The 19827-nt window shown below is 37.5% G+C and overlaps 1 protein-coding gene across 1 annotated transcript in view; it reads right to left on the bottom strand.

The window, feature by feature from the left end:
• SLC7A11 (solute carrier family 7 member 11) overlaps positions 1-19827 on the bottom strand; it is a 94258-nt gene that overhangs the window by 56314 nt on the left and 18117 nt on the right. Inside the window, exons 5-6 of the mRNA XM_030876913.2 lie at positions 17290-17389; positions 10383-10427 (exon numbers count right to left, since the gene is read on the bottom strand). Coding sequence (XP_030732773.1) covers positions 10383-10427; positions 17290-17389 — 145 coding nt within the window. The remainder of the gene's footprint in view (positions 1-10382; positions 10428-17289; positions 17390-19827) is intronic.

Genomic DNA, 19827 nt, shown 5'->3' with positions numbered 1-19827 from the left:
AATTGACTGTAACATGATAATAGTGGGGGATTTTAATACCCCACTAACACCAAGAAACAGATCATCCAGACAGAAAATAAATAAAGAAACACAAGATTTAAATGACACAACAGACCAGATAGACTTAATTGATATTTTCAGGACATTTCACACTAAAGTGAAGAATACACTTTCTTCTCAAGTGCACACAGAACGTTCTCCAGGACAGATCACATCTGGTTCACAAATCAAGCCTTGGAAAATTTAAGAAAACTGAAATCTTATCAAGCATCTTTTCCAACCTCAACACTGTGAGATTAGAAATCAACTACAGGAAGAAAAAGAGTAAAAAACACAAATACATGGAGGCTAAACAGTGCACTGCTAAATAACCAAGAGATCACTGAGGAAATCAAAAAATACCTAGAAACAAATGACAACAAAAACATGATGATCCAAAACCTATAGGATGCAGCAAAAGCAGTTTTAAGAGGGAAGTTCATAGCAATTGAAGCTCACCTCAAGAAACAAGAAACATCTCAAATAAACAACCTAACCTTAAACCTAAAGCAACTAAAAAAAAAAGAACAAAGAAAACCCTAAGTGAGTAGATGGAAAGAAATCATAAAGATCAGAGCAGAAATAAATGAAATAAAAACAAAGAAGACAATAGCAAAGATCAATAAAACTAAAAGCTGGTTCTTTGAGAAGATAAACAAAATTGATAAACCTTTAGCCACACTCATCAAGAAAAAAGGAACAGGACTCAAATCAATAAAATTAGAAATGAAAAAGGAGAGATTACAACTGACACTGCAGAAATACAAAAGATGATAAGAGACTACTTCAAGCAACTATATGCCAATAAAATGCACAACCTGGAAGAAAAGGACAAATTCTTGGAAAAGTACAAGCTTCCAAGATCAAACCAGGAGGAATTAGAAAATATAAACAGACCAATCACAGGTAATGAAATTGAAACTGTAATTAAAAATCTTCCAACAAACAAAAGTCTAGGACCACATGACTTCACAGGAGAATTCTGTCAAACATTCAGAGAAGAGCTAACACTTATCCTTCTCAAAAGCTTCCAAAACACTGCAGAGGGAGGAACACTCCCAAACTCATTCTATGAGGCCACCATCACCCTGATACCAAAACCAGACAAAGATATCACAAAAAACGAAAATTACAGACTAATATCACTGATGAACATAGACGCAAAAGTCCTCAACAAAATACTAACAAACAGAATCCAACAACACATTAAAAGGATCATACACCATGATCAAGTGGGATTTATCCCAGGAATGCAAGGATTCTTCAATATACGCAAAACAATGTGATACACCATATTAACAAATTAAAGAATAAAAACCATATGATCATCTCAATAGGTGCAGAAAAAGCTTTTGATGAAATTCAACACCCATTTATGGTAAAAACTCTCCAGAAAGTGGGCATAGAGGGAACCTACCTCAACATAATAAAAGCCATATATGACAAACCCACAGCAAACATCATTCACAATGGTGAAAAACCGAAAGCACTTCCTGTAAGATCAGGAACAACACAAGGATGTCCACTCTCGCCACTCTTATTCAACATAGTTTTGGAAGCCCTAGCCACGGCAATCAGAGAAGGAAGAGAAATTAAAGGAATACAAATTGGAAAAAAAGAAGTAAAACTGTCACGGTTTGCTGATGACATGATACTATACCTAGAGAATCCTAAAGATGCCAGCAGAAAACTACTAGAACTAATTAGTTTGGTAAGGTTGCAGGATACAAAATTAATGCACAGAAATCTCTTGCATTCCTATACACTAACAACGAAAGATCAGAAAGAAAAATTAAGGAAACAATCCCACTTACCATCACAACAAAAAGAATAAAATACCTAGGAATAAATCTACCTAAGGAGGCAAAAGACCTGTACTCAGAGAACTATAAAACACTGATGAAAGAAATCACAGATAACATAAACAGATGGAGAGATATGCCATGCTCCTGGATTGGAAAAATCAATATTGTGAAAACGACTATACTAGCCAAAGCAATCTACAGGTTCAATGCAATCCCTATCAAATTACCAATGGCATTTTTCACAGAACTGGAACAAGAAATTTTACAATTTGTATGGAAACACAAAAGACGCCGAATAGCCAAAGCAATCTTGAGAAAGAGAAACGGAGCTGCAGGAATCAGGCTCCCTGACTTCAGACTATACTGCAAAGCTACAGTAATCAAAACAGTATGGTACTGGCACAAAAACAGAAATATAGATCAATAGAACAGGATAGAAAGCCCAGAGATAAATCCACACACATATGGTCACCTTATCTTTGAAATGGAGAAAAGACAGCCTCTTCAATAACTGGTGATGGGACACCCACATGTAAAAGAATGGAATTAGAACACTCCCTAACACCATACACAAAAATAAACTCAAAATAGATTAAAGACCTAAATGTAAGGCCAGACACTATCAAACTCTTATAGGAAAACATAGGCAGAACACTCTGACATAAATCACAGCAAGATCCTTTTTGACCCACCTCCTAGAGAAATGGAAATAAGAACAAAAATAAACAAATGGGACCTAATGAAACTGAAAAGCTTTTGCACAGCAAAGGAAACCATAAACAAGATGAAAAGACAACCCTCAGGATGGGAGAAAATATTTGCAAATGAAGTAACTGACAAAGGATTAATCTCCAAAATTTACAAGAAGCTCATGCAGCTCAATATCACAAAAACAAACAACCCAATCCAAAAATGGGCAGAAGACCTAAATAGACATTTCTCCAAAGAAGATATACAGATTGCCCACACACACATGAAAGGATGTTCAACATCACTAATCATTAGAGAAACGCAAATCAAAACTACAATGATGTTTCACCTCACCAGTCAGAATGGCCATCATCAAAAAATCTACAAACAGTAAATGCTGGAGAGGGTGTGGAGAAAAGGGAACCCTCTTGCACTGTTGATGGGAATGTAAGTTGACACAGCCACTATGGAGAACAGTATGGAGGTTCCTTAAAAAACTATAAATAGAATTATCATATGATCCAGCAATCCCACTACTGGGCATATATCCAGAGAAAACCATAATTCAAAAAGACACATGCACCCCAATGTTCATTGCAGCACTATTTACAATAGCCAGGACATGGAAGCAACCTAAATGTCCATCGACAGATGAATGGATAAAGAAGATGTGGTACATGTATACAATGGAATATTACTCAGCCATAAAAAGGAATGAAATTGTGTTATTTGTAGTGAGGTGGATGGTCCTAGTATGTGTCATACAGAGTGAAATACATTAGGAAGAGAAAAACAAACACTGTATGCTGATACATATATATGGAATTTTAAAAAGTGGCACTGATGAACCTAGTGGCAGGGTAGGAACAAAGATGTAGATGTAGAGAACGGACTTGAGAGCATGGAAGGGAAGGGGAAGCTGGGATGAAGTGAGAGCGTAGCATTGACATATATACACTACCAAATATAAAATGGATGGCTAGCGGGAAGCAGCCGCATAGCACAGGGAGATCAGCTCGAAGCTTTGCGATGACCTAGAGGGATGGAATAGGGAGGGTGGGAGGGAGGCTCAAGACGGAGGGGATATGGGGATATATGCATACGTATAACTGATTCACTTTGTTATACAGCAGAAACTAACAGAACATTGTAAAGCATTTATGCTCCAATAAAGGTGTGGAAAAAAAGAAATTAGCAGGTTGATAATCAACATATGCAGGTAAAAAATATTGGTAGCCCAGTCGAAGAGGTTATAGTAAGTTTCTCATTGTATTTTACGTGAATTATATCTGTTTAAAGATATTGTGGAGGAGATTCGTGCATTTGGTGAGAAGCTAGATTATACAGTGTCCAAGGTCCTCCTCTAGTTCTGAAGTTCTTTGATTCTATTCACTTGTGGTCTCATATTTTATGGATAATTAATGGGATCAGAAACACAGGGTAGAATTAAATCAGCCACTATTACTGCTCCTAAAACACGAGTTTATGATTCTAGACTCAAAACATAAACTTCAATAAAGCTAAAATTCAAATTTAGAAACAACTAATGTGAAAGGACGTAAAGCAGTCAAAAGCACTGACCTTCAAATGTTTGCCTCATAATGGGGTTAGAATCCTTAAACTTTTTTAAAAACTATCTAAATGTCTTCCACAAAGCATCGAAGGATTAATATCTGTCTTCTTTGATTACTGCCTGATAAAATACTATAACATAATCCTGTCATTTCTGCACCACTTATTTGACATTTCAGCCTTACAGGAACAAACTGTGTTTGAGCCAGACGTATTTTTTATGCATATGTGAAGCTGAGAAATGCAAGAATTTTGATCCCAGGGTACATCAACCTCATGTTCCATCAGTGAGAAATTTTCAAACTGCACAAAGGCAGAGTAACTTGGTGACCTTGTTGTCTGAACATAGAATCATTTCTTCTCTGTGTCATCTGGACAAATTCTGATCTTTTGTCTGCCTCAGTGGCTCAACCACTATATTTAAAAATGGATTTACCAAATTTTTCATATATATATATATTTCCAGAAGAAATGCATAAAATAGAGTGATTTTAATTTAGGTTTCAATTATTTCAACAACTGAAGAGAAACACTGTCACATATTAAGATAATCCTAACAATGTCTTGTTGTCATTAATAAAGAGATGCCTCATTTTGCCAAAGAAATCTTTGTAAATTTTGGTATAAATTCAATTTTACAAATTAACCTGGTTAGGAGATGTCATTTCTAAGAAGTTCATTTGGCAAATTCTTTTTGCAAATTAATTCTGCTTAATAATCCCTATTTTTTTCTATCTACATTTATCTATAGTGAGGTAACTATGAAAATCAGTTTGCATACCTTAAGAACATATAACCCTTGAGTATTTGTAAAAGACACTTTGAAAATATTCTAAGAATGTAGCAGATAACATTACTTTTTAATAAAAAGGTCACAAAACATAGTATTACTGTAATCTGCACATGTATACATTATATGCTATTTTCTAGCGACTGTGGCATTAGAAAGCTGGAAAGCATAGAAAGCAGAAGATTTGCCTCTCATAGAAAACTGCATCCTTAAAATGCCAATATGCAAGATAAAAGACTTCAAGTCAACTTTTCATATTCTGTCATGCAACTGTGCTACGGCACACTTGGGCAAGATTTTTAAATTGCTTTGTTTTGCTGTGTTTTTAATCATGTTAACAGTTGTATATGTCCTATAAGCAGTAGGCCTTATAAAACAGTAAAATATTATTAATAAATGCCTTTACTCTGGCTTAATATAAGTCAGTGAGGATTAGAACATATATGCTATGAATTTAAGACTGCACCATCTGAACGGAATGCAAGCAATGTGATAGTGGACCATTTATGAGCCCCTGTGATCGACCACAGACCTTAAAGGTTTTGGGGCATTTTTCCCAAACCAAATTTCTCTTCTTCTAAGTTATCATTGGTGCAAGGTGTGATGACTTTCAGGCATCAATTAATATAAATTGAAAGCAGGCAAAGTATTAATTAAACATGACACCCTGATTATTTAAACCTTCTATTAAACTTGATTATTCACAGAGAGTTGATAGCCTGCTCTTCAGCAATGACGGATGATATCAAGGTTTACTGACTTCCTTCAAGTCTAGCGTTTCCAACTATTCAGAACAGAAGGAATAAATGAAGTGAGAAGAACGCTGGAACGAGTCTGATAGACAGACTAATCTCAGACCCCCAAGGTCAAAGTAAAGCAATTCATCTCTTGGCTTTCATGAACATGAGACATGATTTATCCATCTGAGAGCAGAATTACAAACATTATACATCTCAATGATAGGTTCTTCACACCGTGTAACTTTTTGAACAGTGATCGATTGCACAGTTGCCACAAAATTAATGTCATAAAGCAAAACTCATTATATTTGCAAATAAAAACACTGATTTTTAAGAACAAATGTACACATTAGCAACTATTACCACTACATACTTCATTTGGGGGGAAAATAACATTTTAAAATTCATATATTCCTTGAGATTCTATCACCTTCATGGTCCAAACTTTGGATATATGTGCTCCTCAAAATACTATTCTTACTCTAATATTTATTGTTTGTGGAGCCAGTTAGCATGCTATAAATAATTATTCAATGAAATACTTTTACATTTCTATAAAACTTCAATGATAATCACTGTGTTTTCAAATAAAAATGTTAAATACCTCGTAAAGGGTAACTACTCCCTTAGATCCAAAGCTACTCTTAGAGAAGAAAACACAAATTATAAGACAGACCATGGGAACATTTTTTAACATTACGAATGTAATCACAGAACAGGAATTTTGCCCAATTTTTTAGGATTAGTGCTTTACAAGCTTTAAAGAATAGACGAAACTTAAGAATAGAAAAAGCCACGAGCTAGTTATTTGGATTGCATTAATCTCCCAGTTTATCTCCCACTTGTTACGGTATTAAGGAACTGTTCTGTAACAGTTCAGAATAGCAGTTCAGAAATTATTCCATAAAGTATTAGCTAATTTGAAAGATTTCCACTGAAATTAAATTATATGTAAAGGGTAGCCAATTGTGACCATGAAACCTTACTGCACATCCTATATATTTTAACGCACATTGCTGTTTTCACTGATCTAAATTAATGATCCCTTTTTCTATCGGGTCACAATTTTAGGGAAATTTTATTGCCTAGGTGGAGAAGGACAGTAAAAAGGGTTGTATATCTAGCTGATGATTCATTTCACCAGCTGCTGAATGCTGCCCATCACAACACACCTGGACACATGCACCCGTGACTGATGGGCAAACACATTTATCTCGGCACGTCACAAAGGAGATGGAATTATAATTATTCTCCCTTGTATCTAAAGGTATTTTGGAGCCGGTCTCCCTACAAAATAATACAAATTACACATCTGGACGAGGTCCACACAATTTTACCATCTATTCTCAATATTCGATCATCAATATTTCCCAAACCATTCTCTGTGTTTAAAAAATAAGATTTAGTTTTACAAGACCTGGAAAAATTGTCAACATTTCAGGGAAATGCTATTTTTAAAATTAAGACATTGAATAAATTGCTCAAAACCCTGAATTTCTTTGCTTGATAAATACATAGTACAAATTTAAGCTTTACTTTCCATTAAGGGGATTTCTCGTATTCTGATTTTGAGAAAATAAACGTGTTGTCTGAGTTTTACACAGACTCCTCCATGCAAACATCGAATATCTGAGTACCTAGCATAAAAGAACCAAAAGGGGGCTTCCCTGGTGGCGCAGTGGTTGGGAGTCCGCCTGCCGATGCAGGGGACGCGGGTTCGTGCCCCGGTCCGGGAAGATCCCACGTGCCGCGGAGCGGCTGGGCCCGTGAGCCATGGCCGCTGGGCCTGTGCGTCCGGAGCCTGTGCTCCGCAGCGGGAGAGGCCACAACAGTGAGAAGCCCGCGTACCGCAAAAAAAAAAAAAAAAAAAAAAGAACCAAAAGGTATCAGAGGTTTCTTTCTTCAAGTTGTCTTGGCGGTTACTCATTATCTTGACCTAAAATCGAGAGATTTGTAATCTCTCCTGAAAAGTTCCTAAGTTTAAGAGCTTAAAATATAATTTTAAAATTAAAAGTATTCTAGGAATATTTAATGAAATTTGCAGAATCATGATTTCCAGAAAATGACAATATTTCATCCACTGTAACCAGTGATAACAATCTTAGTCTTATACAACAGGCTTCAATATGGTGTGAAAATTTTTTTGCATTTCTTTCAAAAACACTGAAGAAAGAGAATTGCTTAGGATACTGAAACCTAGGAAACACTCTGATGGGAGCAACATTTTACCTTGCTCCTAAAATAAGGATATGATAACAGTAGCAACAACCAATTATGTAGAGATTAAAAAGTAACAGTCACTAATCTACGTACTCACTACCACCGCCCAATGAAGTAGGCGCTATTATTCTTCTCACTTTTTGAGATGAGGAAATTTCTTTGCAACAGCGGACAACAAACCCCGAATCAACACATCCCTGTTCTTTAGTATTTGTATATCTTGATCATGAACATTATCAATGTGTGAAACTAAGCCTCTTAAATTAAGAAGAAGAAAGAGGGAGAGAGAGAATCCTAAACTGGCATACCTCTCTGGCAGAATGCATTAGAAATTTAGATCAAGCTAATAATGGCATAGTTTGAATATGCTTAATATGCACAATAGTATAATTGTACATATTGAAAACAAAATCTATGCTTAAATTATTAAATAACATTAAATGAGAATATGAACTATTTCCATGCCACTGATGTACCATGTAATAACTGTTCCATTATAGGTCACATCCACAGACCTACAGTTTGCCATTCTTTTCATAAGAAATATTCTCTGATATTGGATTTTAGTAATTGGTCTCTTTAAAATGTTTGTAGACTTAAAAAAGACAGTCATAGGGCTTCCCTGGTGGCACAGTGGTTGAGAGTCCGCCTGCCGATGCAGGGGACACGCGTTCGTGCCCCGGTCCGGGAAGATCCCACATGCCGCGGAGCGGCTGGGCCCGTGAGCCATGGCCGCTGAGCCTGCGCGTCCGGAGCCTGTGCTCCGCAATGGGAGAGGCCACGACAGTGAGAGGCCCAAAAAAAAAGATAGTCATAAACCATAATAATCTCTTTCACACAATGGAGACTCAATAAATAGTTTACATAAAATCTAGTAAGAGGAGTCTTTCCTCCTCATTGCCACTTACACACTAATTATTTGCAAAAAAATTAAAAGGCAGGGCAACCCATTTATCCCTGTAATCAGCGGATTTAGAGTCATAACGTAGTTTACCACTTCAGAGCCATGCTAGAAAGAACTAGTTCCCGGTCAATGTATGTTCTCTACCACAATTCCAGGTATAAATACGAAAACATTGCTAGAAGTTTATCATATTTCTCAATAAAATAACCATTTCATATGTTTAAATTACATAGTGATTTGCATAATGGTTAAATCTCTACCACAATTCCAGGTATAAATACGAAAACATTGCTAGAAGTTTATCATATTTCTCAATAAAATAACCATTTCACATGTTTAAATTACATAGTGATTTGCATAATGGTTAAATCAGATAGTATGAAACACTATTTGAACCTCAATTACTGGTTTGCATATTCAAAATTCTGACAACTCTGGTACTTGGCCAGATCTAATCGGCTACCTATATACTCGCTGCCCGAATTTTAGTCAACCTTAATTTGAATTGTCAACCCTTAAGCATGTTCTCTGAAGTCCAGGCTACTTCATACTGACTCACCTTTGTACTTGTTTCCCTTTCTTGGAAGTTTGTCCCTTCCTCTCCCTTCTCTCACACTCTCTCTCTCTCTCTGTCTCTCTCTCTCTCCTATAATTACCTAAGGAACACCTACTTATCATTTGAGTCTCTATATAAGCAACATCTCCCTAGATAAATATTTTCTCCTTTCGTCTCTGTCAAATGGGGAAAATAATCTACTATGGTACCAATCACACCATGTTAGTTATTTGTTTACACGTTTGACTCAATGACTAGACAATGGAATCTTGAATACGTCTTATTCATCATGTCAGATGGTGCACCATAGTTGGAACATGTTATAGATATTTCATAAAAGTCAGAAGAATTAAATAACTCTAAAATTCTGTCTTTATCTTACACTGTACTACTTAAAATTTCCCTTTTCTGGCTGTAGATTATGTGATTTTCCTGTAAAAAGTCAAGTTTTTAGACAAATCATCAAAATAATTCAGTTTCCAAAGTTCTAGGTTAAAAATAGTTCATTCTGAAACATTATATAAATCATCATCAAATCACCTAATCATCAAAAGGATGATTTTTACCAATAACAAAAAGGAAAAGCAGTCATCCAGCTCCCCAAATTTACAAGTTCCTAGAATATTCTGCACTTATTTATAGGTTTTCATAACTACTTGTTCATTAATTACATTATTCCCTTTAATTGGATAGCTCTGAAAAAGCTCACATGAATTACTAGAAATAATCAACATTCGGAGTTCACGTTTCATAGCACGTTTGTGAACATCCAAGAGTCCGTTTTAAGTTGTATGTATGTTTTTATGAAATGAGTTACCTAAAATATAACTCTATTCTTTTATGCTTTCAGGTTACCAGACAATTTTATATTGGATGTAGAATATACAATAAAGTTATTTACATCTAATTTATGATAAAATCAAGTAAGTTTTACTGCCCAAGAGAATGATGGTAGTGAGAAAGCTAATTAGCCCTCACTGAATTCCTTCTTCAGGTCCACTTTTTTAACCATACAACCTTACATTTCATTCCTTATAAATATTTCAGAGTAGTTATGGCTACTTACTTTTCAGGATTTTCCACTTCTTCAGTAACAAAGTTGAGATAAAACCTAAAAAGACATCCATGAATTATAAACCATTAATATATTTTATGATCATCACCCAAAGTTTGAAATTTTAAATATTTAAAATCAAACTCAGAATCATAAAAACTTTATAAACAAATAACCTAAGATGAATATCTCCAGCACCCAAAGCTCCCACAATTCATTTTTCTATTAAGCAGTATTTATGGAGCTCTTTTTTATTTCTTAACTTTTTCATAGAGGTATGTATAGCACACAAACAGTAAAGTGAACAAATCTTAGTATACAATGATAAATTTTTACATATGTATACACCTATGTAACTGACAAAAGGATTTAAAGGTACAACATTTCTAGCACCCTGGAAGGTCCCCTCAAGGCCCTTTGCAATCATTATCATCTCCTCCACCCTCCTGTAAAGGCAACCACTATTCTGATTTCTACCACTATAGATTAGCTTTGTTCGTTTCATTACAATAGACTAATAACATTTGCTTGTATAACTATTATACAATATTTATTCTATTGTGTCTGGCTTTTTTGCTGGACTTTATGTGTGTGGGTCTCATCCATGTTGTTTGTAGTAATTCATCATTCTTTATTGTTGCTTTTCATTGTATGGATGTAACACTATACACTCTACCACTGATGGATATTTGAATCATTTCCAATTTATAGCTATTATGAATATAGATACCATAAATACGCTTGTATATGTTCTTTTGGGGACCATGCAATCATTTCTCTTGGGCATATACTCAGAATAGGGTCACTGGGTCAGAGTAGATACATGTTTATAGTCAAACTATTTTCCACCATTTTTGCATTCCTACCAGCAATGTATGAGATTATCACATGTCAGGCACTGGGGAAATAAAAGTAGAAAATCTATAATCTTTCTTGTCAAGGAGCTCATAGTTCATAGAATGGTCCATAGAGTGGTGTGATACAGCACAGAAGGCAATGTTAGAGCATGCCCAGGTTACCATGGAAGCCAGGGGTGAGGTCTAAACCAGACTGGCAGGTCTTGGAAGGTTTCTGAGAGAAGGCATCACCCAAGCTGAGTCTTCAAAAATGCTTGAAGTTTAGCCCTGGTCAAGTGGCGTGAGGACATTCCAGGCAGAGTACAGCACATGAGCACGGGGGTGTGGAAAAGCGCTATATGCACAGGGGTGTGAGCAACAGCGTAGTACCCTGCAGCACAAAGCGTGCCCTGGGAGTGAGAACAGGATGTAGGTACAAGATGGCCTTTGGCTTCTGGGAATCCAGCTTTTAGTAGGCGTGATAAAAACTTGCAGGACAATAGAAGCACGATAATAGCATTTCTTAGTTTTAGGGGATTGGCTTCTGGATATGAACACAGAAGGCACATAGGAAATAAAAATGGGATAAAGGATAATAAATTCTCAATTTGCACTTTTTTTTTTTTTTTTTTTGGCGGTACGCGGGCCTCACTGATGCGGCCTCTCCCGTTGCAGAGCACAGGCTCCGGACGCGCAGGCTCAGCGGCCATGGCTCACGGGCCCAGCCGCTCCGCGGCATGTGGGATCTTCCCAGACCGGGGCACGAACCCGCGTCCCCTGCATCGGCAGGCGGACTCTCAACCACTGCACCACCAGGGAAGCCCGCAATTTGCACTTTTTCCTTTCAACTCACTGTTTTCCACCCAAATAACCTCAAGTCGTAAGGCAACTATGCCTTATGCATAATAGCAACGGTGAAGTTGCTTTGCGTGTGTGTGTGTGTGTGTGTGTGTGTGTGTGTGTGCGCGCGCGCGCGTGTATTTAGGCAGCTAATTTTAGGCCCACTGTTAGTCATTACACTGTAAGTTGATAACTAAAGGGCAGAACACTGAGTATTTCCCCCAGATCCTGGACACTTTTGTCGTCTCTTACATGACAAGAAGCATTGGAGGCACACAATATTTCACTTTCAAGTCCCATAGGATTACACATATTACCCTAAACTTATGGCCCTAGAGAAATTCAGATTCCTTTCCCTCACTTTATGACATTACTTATCCCATCCAGGCATGTCAATTACCTTGTATCCTTGACTTCTTTTTCTAATCTAAAGTGACTTCTCGAGACCATTTAAAGCCCTTAAAGTTCTCTTTCAAGGTTCCAAGATGTAAAATGGAGGCAACTCCTCAAATAAGCGCACAGAGATAACTGGATCATGAAGATGGGAGAACTAAGGGATCGTAACGAAGAGAACTAGACATACAAAGACCTTTCTACTTCTCCATTTCAGAGGCTTAGAAACTTTCCGCAAAGTAAAAAAGTCATATTTCCATTGTATTCCTCTATACTCTTATTATTCCTTAGAAGATAAAATAGCTATTATATAGGTCCACAGAAGCACGGTTCTACAGGAACAAATTCTCTATCATCTAAAACCAAGAGGCTGGAATATTAGCCCATCAGCCTTTAATATAATTAAGGTATCTCACACCTTAAAGCAAAGATGAGAAAACCTGTCTTATTCCACCTTTATTCACAAATAGGCAGTTGATGTTCATGGTTGTAAAACAAAACAAAACAAAACAAAACAAAACACAAGGCAACAGGCCCAAAATGGAGTCGCTTATGCTAAGCCTCGTGTCACCAAACCAAACTGTAATTCACTTAAAGTTTCAGATCTCCCAGAAATGGAATCTGAAACCAGTCGATTAGGAATTGCATTATCTAAGCATTCTGCCTGACAGACCCCTGCCATCCCCTAAATGAGAATAACTTTGTAATAACCAAGCTGTTTTATGGCTTAGTATAACTTCCCTGTTCTCACCGCCTTCTGCCTATAAAAGCCTTCTCTTCTGTACAGCTCCCTGGAGCTCCTTTCTGTCTGCAAGATGGGATGCTGTCAATTCATATCGATTTTTGCTCAAACTCTTAACATTTTAATATGCCTCAGTTTATCTTTTAATAAAGTTCAGGTGTCTCATACTGTAAGGACCATGTTCTAAGTAGAAATATTTGAATACCTGAGAGAAAACAGTAGCACCAAAGGTGATGTAAAAAGTCAGCAGAGCAGCCAAGTATATTTTTTAATGACTAGAAAGTAAGTTTCTAAAATTAGAGGTTGCAGTTACACCAGGAATGCAAGCAACAATCAATACTTATATCTGGAATATGCACTCTGAGGGATCTGATGTGTTTGCTATAAGCCCAAGGCAGTGGGAAGTACAGGAAGAAAATGAACAAAACAAAAAACCTAAAAAAAAAAACCCACGCAAAAACCACACACACACTTAGAAATATTTCCAGGCTTCTCACTTCAAAAATAACCAGTTCCTTCTAAACAGTTGTTTTAGAACTGGTCTTTTTCCAACAATGTTAAGGCGAGAAAGGAAATATGAAAAAAGAACGAATTGCAAATATTTTGCCATAGAGAAAAGGAAAGGGCTTGGGACAGGGCGGGAGGTGGGAAGGAGAAAGCTTCTTATTTTGGTCCAAACATTCACTCCTGTGGGAAATACACCTTCACGCTCTCTAAGGCTCCAGCCATGCGTCCATAGCCCATCTCCTCAAGTCCTCTAGAGAATGTTCATAAGATCCATTGTTCCAGCTTTTCCGTGATCGTGTATAAAAGGCACTGCAAAGCTGGCAATGCATTCTGATACCCAACCATGTGAATTATTTTGAAACGAAGCTTATTCTTTAGATTCGATTTGACACAACGCTACAAAATAATCCCAGCGGGTGCTTTAGAAAGACTAAATCCACTGAGGATAGGATTTAAAAGGGAGAAAAAAGACAGACCAAAAAACTATTTTCTATCACACAATTCAAAAAAAAAAAAAATCCCACCAAGCAATAGTTAGCTTTGGATCAGGATATGGGACTGAAATTGATTGAGTTCCCCGGGCCACCAGGGAGACTGGAGGACATATTTCTCTGAATGCAGACGTTGGCAATCATACAAAAGTTGTTCTGACCCAACTCTGTGGCCTGGCTGGGTTAATGATTTCTTTCCCCCTAATCATGTTTCCGTGAAGGAGTTTTCATCATTCTACAAAGGTCCAGCACTCCTCGTAAACCAACAGCCTGCTCTATTCAGGTCCGAGGTTTGGCTGGTCTTGTTCCTATTCAATGCACAGGGGGTGACTTAATAATGGAGCAGGGCCTCCCAGACAACAGGGGTCTTGCTGCGTTTACTTACACCCTGGGTGGTTAACTTCTGAGGACGACAGCTGCTTTTGTCTCCTTATTTGCAATGCGCCCTACACCCTCTTTTTTTTTTTTTTCTTTTTTTGCATCAAAGATTGTCAGGGCAGCAGCACAGGGAGTGGAGGCTCATTTCTGGTGCCCAATTTACAAGTCCACAACCCAGTCTTGTAATTCCATCATGAAAGACAAAAAAAGGTCAGAGAGGCAGGATCACACTTGGAAAGTGCCTGAACACCCCCTGCTTTGGGAACTCTTTTAGTCTCCATCTTGTTCCGTTTATATCCAGATATTAACTTTTTCCTCCGGCACTCCAAACCAACAGACTAGTTCTACCCACAGCTCCCTTTTTCTAAGACTGGTGGCCACAGGTTAACAAGCAGATGATTTCTACCTATCCACAAAGAAGCATGCAGGTAACAGAACAGCCTGTTGGAGACGTACAGTTACTTATCTGCCCCCTTACATTAACCATTGGTAACACGTAACAGTCCACTGAAAATCCCGGCCTTAATTTCCTACACTATGATTGAACCCTCTAGAATACAAGAAAACCAACAGTTTCCTGTTCTTTAACCTAGGATGTGGACATGAGGATTCGACGGGTAAAAGTATGACCAAAGGTTCATGTAAACCCCATTTACACCGTAAACAGAGTATTGAAATATATTTCTAGGCCCAAGATGGAGCCACTCAACCTCCAAACGCCAAGCCACCTCTGGGGTCTATAATTATTTCCTTGTTTCCTACTCATTTTCTATTTTTCTTTTCTTTGCTCCTTACTCTTCATCCTATAAAGGCTTCCCATCCTCCACCCCATTTTGCAGTTCTTTGGACTCGTTTACTATCACCTAAATTGTCATTTTTAATCATTTTAACAAAAGTAACATTTGGGGTTCAGCATCAACAAAACTAAAGATTAAGATAATAAGATCATTCAAAATGAAAAGAGTCTTTATACTTGGAGAAATCTACCGGCCCTCAAAAGCTTACAGAAGTGGAGAAGATTTGCTCTCCATAAAGCAGGTAACCTGAATATTCAGCACTTAGAGTAGGGGAGTGAGTTGGATAGAAGAATACTGTTAAGATTCCGTGGGAACAGATGCATGGTACTCACAGGCTAAAGAAACTTCATTCAATAGAATTAATCAAATCTCCCTCGTGATGATCTCCACATTCCGCATTCCTGATTGAATACCGCCAAGCCCCCAACACTTGGCTCTAGCTGAAAGCTTTTGTCACCTCCCCCACTTGCTCTAGTGTCTCTTGGTGACCCTCCCAGGGCTTGGCTGGGGCCCCAGGGGTGCCAGAGCTGTGATCAGGCTGAATAGCCATAGAATAGATGATTCTGCTGCTAACCCTGCGAGCACAATTCCGTTCTATTTTTTGTTCAGCACCACGTTGTGCTTTGGACAAAAATAAAAAGACTTCAAAAATACTAAGAGTAATGCTTACACGCAATGGCTATCAAAATATTTCGAGAATACACAAACATTTACACTAGACATTTTAGAGCTACAATCGTCTAAGAACTTCAAACATTTTACTTCAAATACCATATTAAAATTTTTAGTTCCTGTACTCTCCTAATTCTCCTCTATAATTCAGTGAGATTAACAGGGTAAAAATATCTTTATATTCCATGCATTAGCTGGAAGGTAAGATCCTAAAAGCAAAAGAAACAAAAGGAAATTGTATTTGTATTTGAAATGAATTTACATAATTTTTGAGCTAGTGTAGTTCATTATTTTTAGACTCATAGAACATTCTCACAGCAACTGTACAACTATTAGCTCTATAAATAATAAAAAAGAAATATTGCTAGTAATTATTCCAAAACAATGAAATTTAATTGCATTACAATTATTTTGATGTTTAAGTAGTATTTTTCTACCTAATAGGATTTCTTGCAGTAGTCGCTTCAACTAAATCTTATTAGGTCAGTAAAATTTAATTAGGAAAAAAATCCCACTCCTGGCCATGATTATTGTTATTCAAGTTCCTGAACAAAGCAAGACATAAATACAAAGCTTTAATGCTTCAACCAGAATGGCATCACAGTTGGACAGGGATTTAAGGAAATGTACTTGTGGCACAGTGATTTTATTCATCCTTCCCGCATTTTTTTTTTTGTTTTTAAGTGTTGAGGAAATTTTAAGGAATTTGTAAGGTCCTTTAAAATGTAACAGATTATCTAGTACACCTGATTTCACTATCCCTTTTCTCCTCCCTGCCTTTAGAGTACCATTTTACCTCCTGGGAACATCTTATTTCTGTAACTGAATTATTTCCTTCTCATGGGAAGGTGGAGTAAATCAATTAATCACTATTGGGTACACCTCCGTAGCTTCTGCTGGGAGGCTTTCTGACAAAGTATCAATACTAATCTTTAATTTCTTGTGGCGCTCTTATGCCCTTACTGATCCATACTTATAAGTGATTTGTACTGGTTCTCAAGACCCAGCATTTGTTTCTTTTTTACCTTATCAGGTTAAACCTGGTAGTTGCCTTGACTGGAAACCTCAGTGATGTTTGTGTTAAGTTGTGTGCACGGTAATTGTCCTGGTGAAGGGAGCCACATCATCTTTCTCACTTCAGGTAAAGCATGTCACACTGGATTATCCCTGTTCACGTTTGCCTAGCACCTTGCTTGGCACTTAAAGTACTTGAAGGAATTAATGAACCACCCAAATCACCTGTTGATAGCGATATCAACTTACCAGCCAGCGTATGCATACATTCCATAATAAAAGGCCAGTGGCAATCCCATAATACTTGCATCTCTTCCTGAAAAGGCATCTTTAAAGTGTTGTGTTTGCCCTACAATAAGAACAGAAAGATTTAGGACTTTTCAAAGATTTGGTTATTATGCATTCTTTAACCATAAACATGAATGCGGGGGTGGGGAGGGGGATTGGGAATGAACCATACAGTTTCAGGCCTAGATTTCTTACTCTCTGCTCATTCCCAACTTTACTAATGCTGTATCCATTCTACAGAAGGAGTCCCAAAAGTATACTGATTGCCACTAACACTACCTCACATTTATTTTAATAAAATCATGGCAAAGAGGAAAATGGCATTTCAAAAACAATCTCTTTTTTAAGCATGCCTCTACTCGTAACAGAGTTTAACCAGGAAAGAAGACTAAAGGATAGTCTGTAAACTATAGTTTTTAGGAGTGTGATATAATTCTTAAAAATGATGGTAATATAATGTTTGGGAAGAATATTCAAGGGTCTATCTTCAATGAGGAGGCATGAAACCCAAGAACCACCTTCTCAGATCATTTAACTTACTTTCTGCTTCCTCCCTATAGTTCATTAGATACCAACAGGGGTTGGAAAACCCTGTGGAACCAATCTGTTCCGCACCCCCAAGCTTCTTTTGTAAAGAAAGGTTTATTGGAGCACACTTAGGTCCACTTATTTACCTATGACTGATACTATCAGTCTATGGCTAATTTCACTCTCCAGCGGAGCTGAGAGTTGTGGCAGAGACCAAATGGTGCACGAAGTGGAAAACATTTACTATCCGCCCATTTACGGAGAAAGTCTGCAGACCCTTTCCTAGAGAATGGCATGCTTTCCTTCTAGAAACAGAAAAGAAACTATACTGAACTCTAAAATAAATAGGTTTAAACAAATTTTTGCAGCAACATGTGAACTGAGCACTTTTATTTTTATTTTTTATAAATTTATTTATTTATTTTTGGCTGCGTTGGGTCTTCGCTGCTGCGCGCGGGCCTTCTCTAGCTGTGGCCAGCGGGGGCTACTCTTCATTGCGGTGCATGGGCTTCTCATTGTGGTGGCTTCTCTTGTTGTGGAGCATGGATTCTAGGTGCACGGTCTTCAGTAGCTGTGGCACGCAGGCTCAGTAGTTGTGGCGCACGGGCTTAGGTGCTCCACAGCATATGGGATCTTCCCAGAGCAGGGCTCGAACCCATGTCCCCTGCATTGGTGGCGGATTCTTAACCACTGCGCCACCAGGGAAGTCCTGGACTGAGCACTTTTATGCATAACAGTTTTCTCTACTTTGTAGAGACTTTTCCTGTATATCTTTTGGATAATTAAAAAATAGAAATTCAGATTTACTTTAGTCAATCAGTATTCAAAGTTAGGCATGAAAAGTCTCTATTTCCCAAAGAAAACAGCAAATGAGATGATCTAAATGGGAAATGTGACTTGTTTCAAAACTGGCCTTCCCGTAAGAAAATAAAAGGCGGATGAGAGGTAGATGATATACATAAGACCCTTTTTCTCTTCACTCAAATCTCAGTTTTTGCCTGCATTGTACAGACAACAACACATGTATCAATATAACGTGCAAGTTTTGAGACCCAAAATGGAGAATATTGAGTTATCCACTAAATGACTTTCCCCTCAAAGCATCCAATTCCTAAATATAGTTCATTTTTTAAAATGCTACTGTCAATTCAGAAATACCTATTTTACAAAAACATCTCTTATCCTCACAGAAGGAAAATATAAATACTGGAAACCCTGTAAAAACATCTGTTGCCTATTGCCTTACCATGATCTGTAGTCTACTTGGCCTTAAGGGACAATATTCCTAAGAGTGCAGCACTGAATAATCAATAAAAGATATCAAATTTTTTTTTTTTTTTTTTTTTTTTTTGCCGTACGCGGGCCTCTCACTGTTGTGGCCTCTCTCATTGCGGAGCACAGGCTCCGGACACGCAGGCTCAGCAGCCATGGCTCACGGGTACAGCCGCTCCGCGGCATGTGGGATCTTCCCGGACCGGGGCAGGAACCCGTGTCCCCTGCTTTGGCAGGTGGACTCTCAACCACTGCGCCACCAGGGAAACCCAAAAGATATCAAACTTTGCAAAGACTGAATCCCAAGCACAGATCCTGAAAAGGGCCATTTTGAGAGTATTACGAAAGAGAGGTGTTTCTAAGTTTAAGGAATATTTCGGCTGCATAACAGAGGTCTCACAAAGATGAAAGTTATTATGTTCAAAGGAAAGTTTAACAAATCCTCATAAGAGAATACAGAACATACAGCTAGTTTCTGGATCTCATTAGATTAGAATAAATGCACAATCTGTATAAGTAAAATTTCTCTCTTCTTGAAGTTTCATATTAATGTGAGAAATGTGATAAGTTAGAGACAAAGAGAATCACTGTTTTATAATAATAGAGTAAATAAACCTGCTAAGAATACTCTCCAAAATATTTAATTTACTTTAAATGTAGTAAAATTCTCAGGTCACTTCTCTGTTAAGCGAGATATAA

The sequence above is a fragment of the Globicephala melas genome, chromosome 5, assembly GCF_963455315.2.
Source record: "Globicephala melas chromosome 5, mGloMel1.2, whole genome shotgun sequence".
In the NCBI taxonomy this organism is placed as follows: domain Eukaryota; kingdom Metazoa; phylum Chordata; class Mammalia; order Artiodactyla; family Delphinidae; genus Globicephala; species Globicephala melas.
Note: the sequence above shows the minus strand (reverse complement) of the source record. Positions and strands in the feature narration are given on the sequence as shown.